The sequence below is a fragment of the Pecten maximus genome, chromosome 7 (genome assembly GCF_902652985.1).
Source record: "Pecten maximus chromosome 7, xPecMax1.1, whole genome shotgun sequence".
Classification (NCBI taxonomy): Eukaryota; Metazoa; Mollusca; class Bivalvia; order Pectinida; family Pectinidae; genus Pecten; species Pecten maximus.
In genome coordinates, this window is record NC_047021.1 from 18,227,045 (window position 1) to 18,247,746 (window position 20,702).

General features: G+C 34.6%; 1 protein-coding gene across 1 annotated transcript; it reads left to right on the top strand.

Annotated features, from left to right (window-relative positions):
• Positions 1-17,784, top strand: LOC117331805 (inner nuclear membrane protein Man1-like). Its single transcript, XM_033890702.1, is given in 15 exon segments — positions 1-1,034; positions 1,457-1,491; positions 2,998-3,082; positions 4,049-4,128; positions 4,498-4,565; positions 5,840-5,979; positions 7,041-7,142; positions 8,883-8,985; positions 9,594-9,714; positions 10,785-10,821; positions 11,543-11,610; positions 11,612-11,634; positions 12,339-12,444; positions 13,738-13,816; positions 16,843-17,784. Coding segments are annotated over 15 exon segments (2,226 nt in total). The 5' UTR covers positions 1-7; the 3' UTR covers positions 16,995-17,784.
• Positions 17,785-20,702: the final 2,918 nt, after the last annotated feature.

Consider the following 20,702-nt stretch of genomic DNA (forward strand, 5'->3'; position numbering starts at 1 on the left):
CGCAGTCATGGCGGACAAGTTGTCGGATGTTGAACTTGTGGAAGAATTGAGACGATTCGGAGAAGAAGTAAAACAACCTATCGATAGAAAGAAGAGGCCAATATTAGTTAAGAAACTTAACCACCTAAGGGCTCGCGAAAATGCTTCAAACAGGTTGAAGAAAGCAACAAATTCCCGTAAAAAACAGAACGTGGAGTTCAGTTCTGAAGATGAAAGCGAAATTGAAGACGTTGCGGCGCCAACAACTGCGAGTCGATTATCGGGTAGGAAATCATTAAGACAGAACACATCCGCATACTCTAGTATTACAGATACCATAGAAATGTCACCAAATACAAAAAGAACAAATTCCAGATCTCGGCGAAGCATAACTAGCGCTAAAGATCCGCCTGTAGTAAACAGTTCGCAGACGAACACACCGGGTCCATCAGGTTCAGCCAGATTATACCCCGATCTCGGCCGTTTCTCTGACGCCGATAACGCCAAATCGAAAGGAAGAGGGTGGAAATACCAAAGGAATACTAATGCTGGAGAGGATTCATATGATTACAAAGGTGACTTTTCTGATTCGGACCCAGAAGAAAGCATGTACGAGGTGGTAAACAAATCGATGAACACTACATTTCCTGTTGCTGAAAGCGCAGCCAGAAATGAGGAAGAAGACGACGATGATGCAGATGAGGATGATATCGTGAATGACAACAGGGACTTTAATACTAGGTTTTCAACTAGACTTCGTGGTCGTCACGAAGTTTCCAAAAATAACTCTTCTAAAAAAACTACTACATCACAAACAAAACAGAGTAAAACATCAAATCATGTCAATTCTTTTACAGAAGAAGAAATTAGACAGTATGGTTTCAAAACACATGAAGATTCACAAAAAATGAAACCGCCAGTTGCAAGTTATGTTTCCACAGGGATTCTTATTATTGTGGCAGTGTTCTTTGCCTCCCTTGGAATGTTATATATTTATATGCGTGGTGATCTCCTTCATGGAATCAGTAATGTCTTCAGCAGTACTGGTGAAAATGGTAAGAAAGTTTGTCATCCAGCACAAGTGTGAACAAGTCCGGTAAATTGAAGGCTAAATCACTTATTTTCCTGTTCCCCAATCTCAAAACAGTTGGTAACATTTTTAAAACTTCAATTATATATAAGATGCAGCAAATACTGCTTTGTACCAAAAACTTATTGCTTTGGGAAGTAAGTTAAACATTACATTTTTAAAGCATGTACCATAATGACCATGTATAGGTAAGAAATTACAAATTTAGCATAATAACCTGATAGGAAGATTTAGAGAGAAAAAATAGAATTGCACAACCTTGTTATCTGATAATGTCCTTTTTAATGTAAAGAAAAGACATTATTTGAAGAAACAAAATTCTTTTAAAATTGGTTATTTTAAACTGGAAGAAATGGATTTGATTCTTCTTAATTTTAAATTTTGCAGGCTTTGTACATCTACCAAAGTGCGAAAACAACAAAGTAAGTAAACATAAAGTTAACTGTACATGTATGATGTGTGTTCATTATTAATGGACCAGTATAATTAATAATAAGACTTTACCCCTTAGTTTGCTTTTTGACTTTAAATTTGACTCTTGTCATTGCAAGGACAACTTCTGTTTGACATACATGTTTTGACCCTTAAGATTTGTGAATTTATTTTTGAAATTGTTTAACTTAATGTCAAGGAAAGGTCTGAATAATTTTCAGTTCGTTTGTAATATCAAATTTACATTTTCAATTTTGTATCAGATGCTGATTAGTCCACATCAGATTAAGTGTTGTTCCATTTAATAAAAATAAATCAGACTGCACTTGCCATTCGGGGACAGTGATCAACCTCGTACTGCACGCTCGTGCGACAGTTCTGTGACATTGCATAATTTTGGCCATTCAGATTTGTCTTGACACGTCTGCCAAGTTGTGCAAGAGTGCAATGTGCTGTTTTAAAAACCTCTCTGTGTTTTTGTTTTATAGATATAAAACTTCATCAAACTTAAGTTCATAATCCCCTATGGGTTTATTTTCAGTAAATTTCTGCCAAATCTGCTCAAATACATCAACAATTCATCAGTAAAATATGTAATAAACATTTGAAAATAGAATGTGAACCAACCGTGTGCCGAGTTATATCCCATGATGATGAACAGAAAACGTGGGTTTGTTCATCAAACACTGAGAAGTTTCACTGCCATTTCATGGTGACTTTTAATGATATGTTGAGTCTAGATCTATCATTTATGTTTGTCTAACAGACTCGAATTGACTCTTTTTAAGTTGTAAATCATGTAATTTTGTCCACTCCTTTTCTACCACTTTCTGGCAGCAACCGATACCTTTGGTTGACTTCTGATGGATGGCTTTATTTATAATCGCCAATCTGCCATTCTTCAAAACAAACCAGTTTGCGCATGCATGTATGACATTTTCTGTGGTCTATTTACATATAGAGTCTGGAGCACCGCATTAGAGATTCCCTGTAATCAGTGGAGTGTTTCCCTTGTTTTAATTGCAATTATGAAAAATTGTGGTATTGATTCTTGCATATCAATTCATTGTTAATGTATATATTCTATCATTCATCACGTATTTAGTAATTTGACATAATTTATATGTTACAAAAACATAGAGAGGCTTTAACAAAGATGCTGTTTATGACACTCCGTGACTGGTGAATATTATGGAATATGATGCGATTTTAATGGCATGGGATCATACCTTGAGGGTTCTGAATTCTGGTTTTGATAGATTTGAAGTTTTGATTAATATGGTGTTTTATGGAGTTTACTCAATATCAGTGGGGGCCACAATGGCCAAGTGGTTAAGGTGTCCCAACACTAGCCCTCCACCTCCGGGTCACGAGTTTGAAACCCAAGGCTGGTGGTTTTTCTCCAGGTACTCCGGTTTTCCTCCATCTCCAAATCCTGGCACATATCATATGAGATTTTTATTTGTATAGATTAATAAGTCATCCATTTATTACAGGACAAAGATTGTTACTCGGACAGCGAGGCAGATATTGCGTTGGACCTGGTCACAACATTGGAATCCTTCTTAAAATCAAAGACAGGTGAATGTTTTTTAATGTAGTGTCAGTGTTTTCCTGTCTACATTTGATAGAGGCATCACAATTCACCTAATTTCACAATGTATTTTTATGGGTTTTGATCCATTATATTATGATTCAAATATCTGTATGCTGCCTGACTGAAATGTCCTTGAGATGCTCAATTTTATTGGTCAGTCATTCAACTTACAGCCAATTCACAATTAGCAAAGAGGATAAAATATTCACAAAACGTTCATAATAAAAATGGTGGAATGGACAATTGGAAAGCATTGATGCTCCTGCTAAAGTACAAACAACAATGCATATGTACGATTGGAAAATTTGGGAGTGCTTCTAACGCTTATGTCAGTCCAACAGATAGAACATTTTCTTCCTGTTCAAGAGGATTGTAATTGCCTGCTCTATTATTATGATATCCAGCTAGATTTAGGATATTTTTCTTTGGAAAATGTAATATTGTGCTAAGCCAGATTCACTGCTCCAGTATCACTACAGCTCTATGTATACATTTATCACAAATAATGGACATGTTTAGTAACATCACCTTGAAATATTAATAGCCCACCCCATAGACTTCTGATGATGATTGCATTTTGATATAATGCAGGGTATTATGAAGACCCATGAGAGTATGTTTTTGACTTTTTAGAAAATGAGATCTGACTCTACGGATTGAAGGGACTTGTCTATTTGACTGATGTTTTGATGCTTCAAATTTTAGAGAAATAGTGATTTGACTTCTGAAATTGTTGGCATGCAAACAAGGGTCAACTGGATGCCCTGACATTATAGACTGGTCTGTGCATGATTTTAATTCAGTTTTCGAAATTGATTTGATATCCCTTTTTATTTTGTATGTAAAATTTGTCTATGGAATGCTTCATTCTGTTTTGACCAACTTTTCTGAGCTCTTTGATGTTTAGCATATACATCGATCATTATCATAATGTACAATTGTTCTTGAAGGTGAGGATGAAAACCCAAGCTGTTCTGTTGAAGAAGCTAAAGAAGAAATCCTGGTGAAAGAACAGAAAAAGCTGAAGGAAGTATGACATATTTTGCAGCTAGATACTAGTATTTTCACTATTTTCAATCTTTATTCTTACAGTGTAACACAACTAAACCAAAATTATTTACCATTTGAATACTCCTTGCTTTCTTTGAATTTATGATTTTCTTTATCTGTCTAATTAAATACATTGTACCACAAAGTATAGTAATGCAGTACTAGTGTTTATATTAAAAATAAGTAGTTTGATTTTACATACATTTTTATATACATGTAGCTTGTTTAGTAGTTAAAATGTTGGGAAATAGTATCACAAATGATCAGAATGATTAACATATAACAACATCAATGGTGATGTGATGTTTTACACTCATAAGACCAAATTTATCTTAAATTTTCATTGAAGTACAACTCGGAGAAGGTGTTTACTGGTACCTTGATGCTGATTCTGAAAAACCCTTATTGGAATATAAGGTATTGTATACATAATGATATGTGATAGCTATCATGCATTCATTGATAAACAAGGTAAATTAGATTAAAATAGGTGTAATTTACACTCCCAAAAATCACTTTTAAATGGCTTATAAAAAACTACACCAATGTAGTTTACCGGTACCAATAAAAAAAATGAGCAAAATCTCAAATTCCGTATCGGAAATTTACGAGCTTGGGCCAATAAAAAACAGCCTTTGTGTGAAATTATCAATGACAGGCCAAATTAAACGGTTGTTACTGATTCCCTGTTAGTGTGTAGTCTTGTATAAACAAATAGTTATTCCTGGAAGTCTTTATCACATGAATGCATATAGTTATGTAGCCAATAATTACGAAGAGTCTCAGCAAATTTCTACTTTCACTTTAATCTCTTTAGAAATTATGTCAAACTGAAACTATTGTAATGTAACATTCAGTTGAACTTAGTAATAATAAATATCAATATTATACCAGAATGTCATAATTTAATAAAATTCGGATCAAAACGTGTTACCTTGCTCTCGTAAACATCAGTCGCATTACTAGTATTCCGCGTGGGTGTTGTCATCATGTGACAGTCACATGACCCATCCTTAATGTGAAGACAGCTTTTTTAATACAGTCCAGAGTAGTTATATGACAACAAAAACTCACAATTTAGCAAGTATTTCTGTCTAATATGATGCAAGAAAATAAGATTAGATATATACTGTATGTTTCTATATATGAATGTAAAAAATTTAGGTATCAATTATCGTAAAGATCAGTCCAACAGCATATCTATGACATCAGTGTTAACAATGAACCATTTGCAGCATCATGTTGTAAACGCCAAAATGAATTCAACTGAAAGTTTTTATTTTCATTGATTAAAACACAAAACACATTAATATGATTTTATCTATTTGTTGCTAGCCAGATATGACCAGTGCCGTGACCAACATAGGCAAGGTGATTCGACCTCTATTGTTTCTGATTGAGAGGTGTTGTGCCGGTGTTTTAGAGATGTTGGGCAATGGCCCTTGTCTCTGGCATTAATTAGGGACACTAATGAATTGACCAGGTATCAAATATTGTAACTTAGTTGGAGCCACAGCTTTACAAGCCTTCAAAAACATGCCACAAGCATGTATCTCCCACACAGGGGAGGCCATCCTTAAATGACCTTAGCTTTTTATGAGATGTTTAGACAATATCAAACCAATCCTATGTCATATGAATTTCCCTCTGATCTGCCAGGAAGTTTTCACATATATTTGATTGTCTGGCAGGGTGCTGACTGTGGGAAATGCTTCTGCCTCAACTGTTGAAGATATTTTTCGTCTGGAGACTGACCCTGACCTGTCCTTGGTGGTTAGGGTCTACGGGGCACTGTACAAGATCCTCCTGGGAGTCGTGCTTCTCCTCAGCTGTAAGTTTTACCTGTAGTGTAATTTCTCTAGTACCAAGATTACTTCGTGCTGAAAGTGAATAATATGCTGAGAAAGCTTTATATTGTAAATCACTGCAAAAACTGATTAATGTAGACAATCACAGAGATTTGTATGACCAAAGTTATTATCAGGTATTGCCTTTCATTACATTTTTACCACTGAGGTATCAAAAAAGATATTCATTCTATAAAAGTGATTTTTCACTAGTGTAAAATAATACATTTTTGATATTTTTGACTAGTGAAAAAAAAAAACCCACTTTTTGCTGATTTGACCAGTCAAAAGAAGGATTAGAAAATACCAAAATAATATGGCCCCGTCCAGGTCTGCGAGCTCAAAGTCAGACGGAGAAAAATATAAGATATAAGAGAATCGGAGTAATTTCTGATGGTGACAATGAATAGAATAAACTGTTACGTGCATGATGATATTCCATCATCAGGACCACAAAGTAAGCTGTGTACATGTCAGGACTTTCCCTCACTAGGTCTACCAGACAGTCCATTTTAGATTGAGAGCGCTCAACGCATAGTAATCTGGGTTGTTTTGGTGGGACTTCTATCAAATAATTATATTTTGAGAATATTACGGCAACTTTCTAAAGAATATAAACTTGAATATATATTTAAATAAAATTATTGAAATATTTTTTGAACAAGTTTTTATATTTTTGCAGATTTTTTGTACTTTGGACTTTATTTTGTTTCGTAGGATTGTCTAGACATGAAAGCGGTAAACATATGCAAACCTTTGCAATAGGTCTAGTTAGCATACAGGAAAGGTTTTTTCGTTGAAAAAAACTGGAATAAACAGAACATCTAACTTTTTCTTAAGTAATACCAAATATATTTCATTGTGTGGATAATATTTAAAAAGATTTAATTCGTGTTATAACATACTCATGAAAAATATTTGGTATTAGTGATGAACTGTTAGATATCCACTTTATATTCAGTATTCATCATATTTTCTTGACTTTGACCATTCTTGCTAGTCATTCAATCCATCCTTCCTAATCCTCCTTAATATGTGGTTGTAGGTTTTGTAATAATGATGATGGGGGTGTTGGTACTGAGACATCGACAGAAGTCAAAAGAGGAAGAGAGGAAAAAGGTCTTCGAAATTGTGGAGAAAATTATCGGTAAGTTTCGTCAACTATGTATTTCACATCAAATACATGTACACACTGGACAAGACATGTTCAGTTGGGATGACATCTTAGTATTAAACTTTGCATTAGGAGGAGAATGAACAACAGTATTCTTTTCTTTCAAAAACTTCTGACTTTTATGCAAAAAGGCTACACAAGGGAGAACAAATAAATTACTACAGAAATGAGAGTGGATGGCTATGAATTGTATATTTATCAGAGTGTATGCCCCCGCCCACAAATATGCTTATTCTACATTTTTGCAGATTTATCAGTTTTTAAATTATAGCTACAAGTGGTTCACGAATAACTCCTGCCTAAACTTTAATACAATCAAACCTGTCTATATAAAGACCACCAAAGGGGAGACAGAAAAACAGTCACTAAAGATAGATAGGTTGCCTTTAAAGTCAGGTCAAGATTTTCCCACCATCCAGTTTATGTGAAACTGCCACAAATAACTTGTCATTGAACAGGCATTCAGCAGTGCGTGCCAAACTTTCAAAGGGAGACATTAGGAAGAAGAAAGTTGTTCAGAAAGAAGAGAAAAGATAATATCCCAAATTTAGTTGCCTCTTACAATGGATTCCAAGACAAAACATAACGAAAATTGTCTAATGGATAAAAAAGTAACTTTATAATATGTTTAGAAGTATTTCTAAATGTGTTTATCAAATTATCTCCCTTTCTTTCTTAAAAAAACCACGCAATAATTAATTTATTGTGCTGTATTTCTACTGGTTCTATTGTGACATGAACAAACTTCTCAAAACTAGAAGTCTTTTTTTTTCTGATCCAAAATCCTGTTTTTTGTGGCAGTTAACAAATGCTAGTACCGACAGATTAAGAAAGGCATTATTTTTTCATGTGAGTAAATCTTGTTGACAGATATGGCCAGTGTTTGTTCTTGAAGTGATGTATCCTAGTTGTCATCACAGAATTAACTGACTGTCAAATGAAGCCACCTAGGCACAATTGTAATGTAATACACCAAGATGTATGTTGACCGACTCCTCTCTCATCACGCCGCAGATATGGGCAGCTACAGTAATTATAACAGGTGGTGAGGGTCTTTTGTTTATATAATCAGGCCAGTGTCAAAGTGTCTAAATTTTCTGTGGATTTTATGAGGGATGACTGTTGAGAGTAGCAGATGGCTGACAAAAAACTTTCCCTATAGAAAACAAATAAGCGACCACCGTTCCGAAATCACCAGTCATTTGTCACATTAGACAGGTTGTCGCTTTACAGAGTGTCGTTATGTAGTAAAATCTCAAGGAGAATATGGAAATAGGTCGTTATAGACAGGCGATCATTAGAGCAGGTTTGACTGTACTAAACTTTTTCACTAGGGGACGGGGACTTGTATTACATATATGTATGAGTAACTTGGCCATAGCTACTACTAACTGAGGTCAATGAAAAAACGAACACTATCTCCAGGTCAATTTGAGATCACAAAATCAAAGTTCTTTGTCAGGGGCTGTTGAATAGCATTGAAATTTCATTAATATGAGTACAAAGACAGGATGGACTAATGGTGTTTACTGATTCAGTGTCTGGTGTATTATGAATGACTTTGTGTAAAGTTGCTGGTTTTTGGTTCTCTCATACAGACTTTCATTGCTACATGAACCTTCAATTAGCAATTCCCCTTTCAGGGAAATTAATCTGTAAGTTTTGCTGATGTTTCTTAAAAGAAATATTTAAATGATTTACTTTTAATTTTAGACATGGTAAAAGAGAACTTCGATACAAATGAACAAGACAGTCGCCAGCCGTCCTACATGGCCGTCCAGCATGTCCGTGACCAGCTCCTCCCTCCTTCACAGAGGTCAGTCCATCAACATTCCACTGTTTGTTGAGTCGTAACTCCTCCTTCTCATCATATTTAAAGGTCATCAAGGTCACTCATACAACCAATTGTGATTTCCTGTCATTCCTCATAGTGTAATTATAATTTTCTACTTATTGTGGTGAAGCTGTAGGACAGATTTCTATGTCAGTGGTAATCAGTATTTACACTGAATGAAGAACTGATCTGAGGGGGTAGGAAAAAAGTGGAAAACATTCTGGTACACTTAAACATGAATTTCCATTTCCAAGGATCCATCAATGCTATCAAATGATCAGAATTTGAACACCATAAAGATGCTAGTACCCTCAGTTGACTGCAGAGTAGGGAAGGGTAAGGTAAAATTGGCTGATTTTCTAAAAACAATTTTTCTATCAGTTCAAACTACTGGGTAGGTTTTAATCAAATTCAGGTAAGCATACATTTTACTATACAAGGTTAATTGAAACTCATTCAAATTAAGTGAGTTGCATTCATTGGGGTTATTGACTGATTTCAGTCTTGTTTCCAAAACAGACTGGTAAGTGATTCCTCTCGTTATTAATCATCTGAAAGTTATTTCATAATTCTGTTTATCTTCCATGTAGACGGCAGATGGTTCCACTATGGGAGAAAGCTGTCAAATTTATTGAGGCCAACGAGTCGAGGATCCGTGTTGAGACTCAGAACATACAGGGCGAGGACTTCCTTGTCTGGCGTTGGCTACCGGTATATACTATATCAACATTTTATAGACTATTCCTATAATAAACTCATCCATTTGTTGAATAGAAAATTCAACTTCGTATTTGGATGGGAAGATTTGTTCATAAGATTTTGAGGGAAGGGGATTACAAAAGCTACTGACATTCTTAAAACAGTGTGGCTCCAGTTAGATAAGATACCATTAAAGCTCCATTCTGAGTACATAACACAGATATCTTACTTATTTTTAGGTCACCTGAGACGAAGTCTCTGTTGAACTATTGTGATCGCCTTTTGTCTGGCATTGTCCGTTGTGCGTCTTAAACAATTTACATTTTCAACTTCAGTTACTAATAGGCCCAGAGACCTGATATTGTTTCTGTAGCATGCTGGGATGAAGTGCTACCAAGTTTGTTCAAATGAATGACCATGACCTGCAATCAAGGTCACAGGGGTCAAATATGCTAAAATCTTTATAACAACTTCTTCTTGATAATCAAAAGGCCCAGCGACCAAATATTTGGTATGTAGCATGCTGGAATGAAGGGCTACCAAGTATGTTCAAATGGATGACCTTGGCTTTCATTCAAGTTCACAGGGATCAAATATGCTAAAATCTTTAAACAACTTATTCTTGATAACCAAGCACCTGGAGACCTGATATTGGGTTTGTAGCATTCTTGGGTAAAGGGCTATAATTATTGTTCAAGTGAAAATGACATTGGTCATATATACTAGAATATATCAAAACTCAGGTGACTGTTTAGGTCCACGGGCCTCGTGTTTATCATCTAAATATTGAAGTCAGCTGATTGACACAGTAGACCATCAATTTTATAATAACTTAATCACTATATTTTCTGGTAGTGTGAAATATTTGAAATTTAAAGACATATTTTTTAATGAAGATATTTCAACAGCTTATAAAATCTAAGACGTTTTGGGTTGTAATGCCCTATATATTGCACATTTAAAACCTTTGAACATATGGAATTTCGTTTTGAATTGATTAAGAAGCTTTATATATCTTAAATATGTGATATATTTATTAAAGAAAATAATCATGCTGAAAGATTTATGTTAACTTGTTACAGACAAATTCAAGCTGTGGAAAAGTTTGGCAAGGCCAAGGTAAGTTAATAAGGGCTATTTTCTAGTGTTCATATCCAACAGGAGGACTTCAGAAGTAAAATGTATGTATAGTGGGTTTTAGATATAACACAGATTATTGTAATGATAATCGCTTCTGTTGGCCTCTGTTTGACAAACCTAGAGTCCTTCCAATTGAAATGTTTTACTGGAAATGCCCTATATGGCTAATGATTAAAACAAATATTCCTGAATGAAGTGTAGCATTTGCATTGCTTATTCATGTGATTTACAATTATGACTTCACAGACTATAAACACTGGCCCATTGTGAAAACGTTGTAGTTCATACATCAAGTAAGCTTTTCATATACTTCAATAACTTAACAATGAAATTATTTTTTATGAAATATTAAATAATAATCATTAGACAGTGTGTCCAACAACTCTTTGTTTTTTTACTATCTTGACTGCATATTTATTCCCCATTATATTTACAACATTACAAAAAATTTGTTTGCAAACTGTATGAATCCGCGTAGTGGGTTCTTACAGAAGTTTGCAAACAAAATATATTTTCATACCCAGATGAAACTAAAAAAATTGACAACATTTTTCGCGCCATTCTCGAAATGTTTTCATATTGGTATGGAAAAAAAATATCAACCAATCAGAAAGCCGCATTCTGCGTGCAAACAATGGAAAATTAATTATATTGGTATGATTTATTATATGATTTATTGAATGTATGATGAACATTTCAGCTTTTGGAGAGAATAATGTATCAGCAGGCAACACACTCCAGTATAGCCCAACACCATGTCTGAAGATTCCGCAACATGTTTGATGCTGATGTGTAAGTGATTCTAGTCTTGTGTGGAATGACTGCATCCAGTTATTGTTTTGTTGTATAGAGTACGATCGAAGATGTATCATGTAATTAGGATTTTATTTTCGCTGGTGGTTCTATGGAAGAGGGTATGTTTAATATCTGTGAATATGTACTTAAGCACAGATGATACTTCAGGTTATATGTCTTTCTGTTCAGACATAAAACTAGAAAAACGGAATGTGACTTTTGAATTTCAATATATTACATAGGGCCTAAATGAATAATACATGTGTTATTGCTAACATGTCATAAAAAAATAGGGCAGATAGTCCGGGAAATATTTTTGTATTTTAAATAGTTTTTACTAAGGCTATATAGACAAGCAAACTTTATAGTAATTCCTTGAAAACGGTACAAAAAAATCAGGATAGGTACCAAAATATAGGGTTGATAGGGTTAGCAGAAACACCCATTTTTTGTTTAGGCCTAACTGCTGTTAGTCCAAAGTACTAATTGCTAGGTAGGACGGACATTCCTGTCACTCATAATTGCCATTTTTTGTATATACCGTCTTGGGATTGGGAAAAGCTTAGAGAAATTACGACCAAATGACTGTCTTCATACAGAATGCTATTTGTTGATATTTGTTCGAAGGTGAGTGTTTGTAATTTATGTAAGAATCGTCTCCCTTGTGGTATCGAGCTGATAACCAATTACATTGTTTACAGAGAGACAGCAGATGACTGGGACGTGAATGTCCAGGACGCTGTACTAGAGAAGTGTAAAGGGATCACTGGGATCCTACACATCTTTGTAGACCGGGCCTCCAGTCAGGTTAGTGACATAAATAAAGCCTGTTTAGTTGCATTTATTACTAACAGTGTTTAGACATATGTCATCAAAATTTTAGCTCACCTCATCCAAAGGAGGAGTGAGGCCCAATAGGGGAACTAGAGGTAAAGTCCTTTCAATCAAACTGTATGGATTTTGACCAAATTAAGTCAGAAGCATTCTTGAGGGATTGGAAACAAATTTTGCATAAATGTTGACTGTGGTCCTTCTACAGCAGGAGGATTGGGGCCCAAAAGGGGAAATACAATTAACATTTTTAAATGGCTACTAGTGGTTTCTGATGATCACTGTAATATTCAGGTGAGCAATGAAGACTTGGGCCTTTTGTTAATTGGGTTTAATCACTCCAATATTATATGGACATTAACGTAAGATTCTTTGTATTTTGATTTAAAGTTCATTGGTTACTAACTACTAATTCACCAAACTTCATTTGTAGTGATCTCCAAATGATTTATTTCGAAACATATAAAAAAAAACCCAGGATAAACCTAAGAACAATGCAAATATATTACAGTAATCGTGAACTTACTGACACCTGACTATAAGGAATCCAGTAGTATCATGTCTGTAACAATGTAACCACTAATACACATATTCTGACATTACTGATATGCTGTGTTATGGAGGTTGTAATACTGTAAACGTACTTATTTTAGCGCAATCAAATTTTAGCGCATTTGCATATTTTAGCCAGTTAGCGCAATGATGAATTAGCGCATCCACAGAACTTTCTATAGAAATAAAACGTACAAAAAGTAATTAGCGCAATCATAATTTAGCGCAAGGCTTCCAGCGCGAAAAGCGCTAAAATAAAATTACCGCTAAAATATGTACGTTTACAGTACCTTAAACAGTATAGTATCTGACTAATGCAATCTCGGGAAAGATCGGAGTTTGTAGTTCAAACTCTAGCTAGGAAATGTCGAAGTAATCATGGCCTGTCTTATATATATTATGGTTGTATACTCTGTCAAGACGCTGTGCACCAATTTTATGAATACAAATGAAGCAACATGCCTCCCAGTCAGTTAGGTAGCCACCAGCTACTACAGGGAGACCCAGCCTCGAAATGATCTTTACAGTATATGTGGTGCCCAGCAGACAAGCAAAACTCAAAAAAAAAAATCATGACTATATATTGGCTGTTTCACCACAGCTTAAGTTATTTGGGGCCCAACCAAATGATCAAAATGATCTGTTGATGTTATTGAGGATAGGCTTCACTGTACTATTGGGTAGTATTTAGATGGTTAATGTTTTCACTGTTTACAGGGTTGTGTGTACATGAAGTGTGACAGTTGTGAGACAGCCTACCAGGTTTATCGCTCCCTTCATGGCTGGTGGTTTGATGGTATGTATTGAGACCTGATGTTAAGGATTTTCATTTTCTTATATAAAGAAATATTATTTTAAAACTAAAATTAATCACTTGCTGACTCCCCTTTACCAAGGCATTTATTTTTAGCATTAATTTGTTAAAGAAACATTATTATAGCTCTAAGTTACTCAAATTATAGTTCATATGTCCTTTGAGATTTTTGTAGAAAGGAACTATTTGGAACGATTGCACATATAGTAAAAAAAAACATTCTATGTCATGTTGTTAAAAATTTGTTTGATTCTCTATTTAACATATTTCTGTATTGTTACAGATGGATGGTGTTGTGTGTAATCTAATTTTTAGCCCACCATCATCAGATGGTGGGCTATTCAAATCGCCCTGCGTCCGTGGTCCGTCGTCCGTCCGTCCGTCCGTCCGTCCCTCCGTCCGTCCGTCCGTCCCTCCGTCCCTCCGTCCGTAAACAATTCTTGTTATCGCTAATCCTTAGAAAGTACTGAAGGGATCTTTCTCAAATTTCATATGTAGGTTCCCCTTGGTGTCTAGTTATGCATATTGCATTTTGAGACCAATCGGAAAACAACATGGCCGACAGGCAGCCATCTTGGATTTTGACAATTGAAGTTTGTTATCGCTATTTCTCAGAAAGTACTGAAGGGATCTTTCTCAAATTTCATATGTATGTTTCCCTTGGTGCCTAGTTATGCATATTGCATTTTGAGACCAATCGGAAAACAACATGGCCGACAGGCAGCCATCTTGGATTTTGACAATTGAAGTTTGTTATCGCTATTTCTCAGAAAGTAATGAAGGGATCTTTCTGAAATTTCATATGTATGTTTCCCTTGGTGCCTAGTTATGCATATTGCATTTTGAGACCAATCAGAAAACAACATGGCCGACAGGCAGCCATCTTGGATTTTGACAATTGAAGTTTGTTATCGCTATTTCTCAAAAAGTACTGAAGGGATCTTTCTGAAATTTCATATGTAGGTTCCCCTTGATAGCTAGTTATGCATATTGCATTTTGAGACCAATCGGAAAACAACATGGCCGACAGGCAGCCATCTTGGATTTTGACAATTGAAGATTGTTATCGCTATTTCTCAGAAAGTACTGAAGGGATCTTTCTGAAATTTCATATGTATGTTCCCCTTGGTGTCTAGTTATGCATATTGCATTTTGAGACCAATCGGAAAACAACATGGCCGAGAGGCAGCCATCTTGGATTTTGACAATTGAAGTTTGTTATCGCTATTTCTCAGAAAGTACTGAAGGGATCTTTCTCAAATTTCATATGTATGTTTCCCTTGGTGCCTAGTTATGCATATTGCATTTTGAGACCAATCGGAAAACAACATGGCCGACAGGCAGCCATCTTGGATTTTGACAATTGAAGTTTGTTATCGCTATTTCTCAGAAAGTAATGAAGGGATCTTTCTGAAATTTCATATGTATGTTTCCCTTGGTGCCTAGTTATGCATATTGCATTTGGAGACCAATCAGAAAACAACATGGCCAACAGGCAGCCATCTTGGATTTTAACAATTGAAGTTTGTTATCGCTATTTCTCAAAAAGTACTGAAGGGATCTTTCTGAAATTTCATATGTAGGTTCCCCTTGATAGCTAGTTATGCATATTGCATTTTGAGACCAATCGGAAAACAACATGGCCGACAGGCAGCCATCTTGGATTTTGACACTTGAAGATTGTTATCGCTATTTCTCAGAAAGTACTGAAGGGATCTTTCTGAAATTTCATATGTATGTTCCCCTTGGTGTCTAGTTATGCATATTGCATTTTGAGACCAATCGGAAAACAACATGGCCGACAGGCAGCCATCTTGGATTTTGACAATTGAAGTTTGTTATCGCTATTTCTCAAAAAGTACTGAAGGGATCTTTCTGAAATTTCATATGTAGGTTCCTCTTGGTGCCTAGTTATGCATATTGCATTTTGAGACCAATCGGAAAACAACATGGCCGACAGGTAGCCATCTTGGATTTTGACAATTGAAGTTTGTTATCGCTATTTCTCAGAAAGTAATGAAGGGATCTTTCTGAAATTTCATATGTATGTTCCCCTTGGTGCCTAGTTATGCATATTGCATTTGGAGACCAATCAGAAAACAACATGGCCAACAGGCAGCCATCTTGGATTTTGACAATTGAAGTTTGTTATCGCTATTTCTCAAAAAGTACTGAAGGGATCTTTCTGAAATTTCATATGTATGTTCCCCTTGGTGCCTAGTTATGCATATTGCATTTTGAGACCAATCGGAAAACAACATGGCCGACAGGCAGCCATCTTGGATTTTGACAATTGAAGTTTGTTATCGCTATTTCTCAGAATGTACTGAAGGGATCTTTCTGAAATTTCATATGTAGGTTTCCCTTGGTGCCTAGTTATGCATATTGCGTTTTGAGACCAATCAGAAAACAACATGGTCGACAGGAAGCCATCTTGGATTTTGACAATTGAAGTTTGTTATCACTATTTCTGAGAAAGTACTGAATGGATCTTTCTGAAATTTCATATGTAAGTTTCCCTTGGTGCCTAGTTATGCATGTTGCATTTTGAGACCAATCTGAAAATAATGGCCGACAGGCAGCCATCTTGGATTTTGACAATTGAAGTTTGTTATCGCTTTTTCTGAGAAAGTACTGAAGGGATCTTTCTCAAATTTCAAATAAGTAGGTTCCCCTTGGTCCCTTGTATTGCATTTTTGGACCAGTCTGTCCTGAAAACAACCTGGCAAACAAACAGCCATTATCGTTAAATCTCAAATTTCTTATATAGCTAGGATTCCCTTGTTTGAAAAGTACTGGAGGGATGTCTCAATTTGCACAGATTAGTAAAATGAAGGGAAAAGTAGAGAAAAGATCAATCTGACATGGAACCTATGAAGATCATTCAATGGTGGGCGCCAAGATCCCTCTGGGATCTCTTGTTCTGGTAGAATATGATGTACCAGCTCTCAAATTGTGGATAGTTCTATATTACAATTCTGTCGCTAATGTGCTGAATTTACTTGCAGGTCGCTTGGTGACAGTGAAGTATCTCCGTCTGGAGCTTTATCATGATCGTTTTCCAAATTCTAAGAAAAATATAAAGCCTCTGCTGCCTTCAAATAACAGCATGGCTTCACTTTCCCACCCATACCATCGCTCATTGCTTGAGATGACATAGACTCATTAGTGCTGTGTGGTGCTATATCATCTTGTATATCTCTTATTTGTTTCTACAAAATCAATATTAATTGTTTGCATACCGAGAATAATGAAGGATAAAGTGATAAAATTGTACATTGTACATTAGTAGTGCCTTGTATGTCATAAAATTCAAAGAACAGATATTGTCAGTGCGTGAACAAGTTTGTAGAGTGTGTAATGATCTGTCATGTGATTATTTTATATTTATCTTTGGGTAGTAACATTTGTGGCTATAGCTAGTTTTACTATCTTAAAATTGATCATTTAATTCATGCAGAAATTTAAATTTCAAAAAGAAACAGGGACTTGTTTTGTATTATATTTGAAATAATTGGTTGAATTTTTCTTGTATGGATGAATGCTGTATCTAGTATTACAGGTTCATGTATTTTATGTAAAAACAATTTAACAGGAAAAAAATGCTCCAGAACCAAATATTGTTACTATACATATGAATGTTGAATACCAAAGTAAACAGTATTACTGGATTTAATGTCAGAAATTGTAAAACCTACCAGTGTTGTTACCATAACAGTCATCAGGTTCCGAGTTGTATGACTATGTTGACAGGAGTTCCTGAAAAGTGCATTTCTCTGAAATCAAAACAACTTAGAAATATATAAATCTTGCAAATACTTAATGCTTATTATCCACTCATACTTGTTTATTTGTAGGGAACTGTGACTTCACATTTACAATGATTAAAAGTTCTTGGAATTTCCATAACTTAGTCTGACACATGATAATGGAATTACATATTGGATACTGTCTGACACATGATAATGGAATTACATATTGGATACTATTTGATAAAGAAAATATATCAGATCCAAGATAAGGGTTCAGAATTATTTCTATTTAAAGCCAGCATTGGTATATTCTACAGTTCATAATTTTTATAACGATGCAGACAAATTGTACATCATATTTATGTACTAAAACTAATATATCTTATTAATATTTTGTTACGGAAAGTATTTTTTATTTTTTGTCGTTTCAATGTCCTTTTGTATAGTTTGAAATATGTTTGTGTTTATGCAGTTGTTTAAAAATGTTCTTCCTTATAAAAGACAGAAAAATCACCTTAGGACGTATGCTACCTTAAGGCTATTTATCTATTGGATTTTTTCTATTTTATGCATCACATTTTTTTCTTGCCAAATATATTTCAAATAACATTCAGAAAGACTCCAATGCTGTTGAGTATGTTACCTCTATGGGCTTTTCGTTATTGATTTAAGTCCGAATTATTCTTCCTGCTTTAAATAAAATAATAATAAAATAAAATAAAAAATGAGGGAAAAGGGCAGAAAAAAAAGGTATTTTACAGGTGTCTTAATTTTGAACTTTTCCAAAAAGATGTTCAATAATATGTAAAAGTAGCATATACCCTTAAGTGATGACGTTGTGTACATAATATACTCTGCCTACTGATGGGGGAATTTGTGGCCAGTAGTCTTTATAATCTTGTAGTTGTTTGATTCTCATATTTTGTCAATATGCTTCAATTAATTGCTCCTGTTACATACATTTATAATGTTTTCAGATGTTGTGGATCATACCAATGTGATTGTTGTCCCAATGTAAATAATTTTTGTGTATTGTACTGTACAGAGAATGACAAAGTTAGGGCATCATCTGTTGTTTGTAATTACTGATTTCTTTGTTTTATCTATATTAGATATATATTTACATATTTTTGTTAGGAAGTTGGTGTGAAAGTAGCCATTTAGAAATACATTTAATCTGTAAATATTTATGGCTATTTCCAATTGAGGTTGGCTATTTAAATTAGAGACAGTTTTCAGAAACTTTCAAATTTTTTTAATTGAAATGATATGAGGAACACTTTGACATTACCCAAATGGTGCGTGAAATGGTTTAACAGTACTATTATGACAGCCAGTGAAGACATGAGTCTATTGTATGTTAAGATTCCCAGCTATTTGATACCATGTCAAGCACCCTATTGAATAAACATGAAAAAATGAGTAATTTATATTTAAATGGCCACTGATTTTTGTGTAAGGCTGCAAAGGAACAACATGTGGCCCATGTTCAACAGAAGTAAGTGGCTGTGTATGTATTCAGGTTGCGATTCTAGTTCTTCTGCTTCTGATCTTTAAACAGTTACTGACATTTTGACATTTTCTTGTATTGCTTCTAAATTAACTGTAGTTAAATTTGCTTCTAAATTAACTGTAGTTAAAGTATTAAATTACTATAAAATATCCGATTACCATTCAATGACAATTTAATATAAGAACAAGAGTATTAAAAGAATGCTGCAACATTTTTCAGCTACATGTAATTGGAGAATTTTTTGTACACTCTCTGTAGAAATTTGTGATCATAAAATGAAGAAAAAAAGCACTATCCTGTTCATGATTATCTTAGATACAATGATAATTTTGTTGTAGTTTCTCCATGTTACCTGTAAAATGCACATTGATTCAGATTGTGATAGAATACTTACATAACATTTTGTTGATGATTGTTGAATACTTTTAAAGTTATTGATTCATGCCCGTCTCAATACTTTTGAAGAAAAAAAAAAAGATGCTGTTCCTCATCTTCGCTAGAAGATGGGTGTTCCCTAGATTATTGACCAATTTATTGGTTAATGGAGATTTCTATTTGTGTGTAGTCAACTTGATCCAGATAATGGAGATTTCTATTTGTGTCCGGTCAACTTGATCCAGATAATGGAGATTTCTATTTTTGTCAAGTCAACTTGATCCAGATAATGGAGATTTCTATTTGTGTGTAGTCAACTTGATCCAGATAATGGAGATTTCTATTTGTGTCCGGTGAACTTGATCCAGATAATGGAGATTTCTATTTGTGTCCGGTCAACTTGATCCAGATAATGGAGATTTCTATTTGTGTCCGGTTAACTTGATCCAGATAATGAAGATTTCTATTTGTGTCTGGTCAACTTGATCCAGATAATGGAGATTTCTATTTGTGTCTGGTCAACTTGATCCAAATTAGATTTCAATCTAGTTTATCACATATCCAAATTGAGAACTTGTACATGTCAGGTTGTCACTTGTGAAACAAGTCTGTAGTATTCATTCATCTAGGGATCTTATTATATTGAGGTTCCTAAAATGTATAAACAATTATCACAGGCAATAGGAGCATTTTTGGTGCAATTCTTTTTTCAAATCATCAGAGAAAATCATTTATTATTATCATCTCATCAAAGATCACAGAAATGGTAAAGATTAAAGCATGGCACTGTCGAGTGTACAGGTTGTCCTAAATAACAAGGTTACTTTTTTGTATATATATATCCTCAAGGTATAAAATAATAATAAAAAAAAAAGATATTTTAATCCAAAAATGTGTTTTTCCGTTGTTTTTTTTGTGTGTTACCCAAAGTATTAATTTTTTTAAGGACAAAGAGGTCAACACATTTTCGAATGTGTCTGTTGTGAGAAATTTCCATTACCAGCTAATGTATTTGTAATACTGTAATCAATCTGATAAAATTCCAAATGGTCAACACTCCTACAAGTAGGGAGCATGCTTATTAAAAAATAGCATATCACCGATTACAAGTAGGGAGTATGCTTATAACAAGACTACAATGTATATTTCAATATTTGTTTGCCAGACTAATGGTTAAGTTTCAGCATGTGATAGCAAAGTCAAAAGTCCACTGCCTGACCACATCATA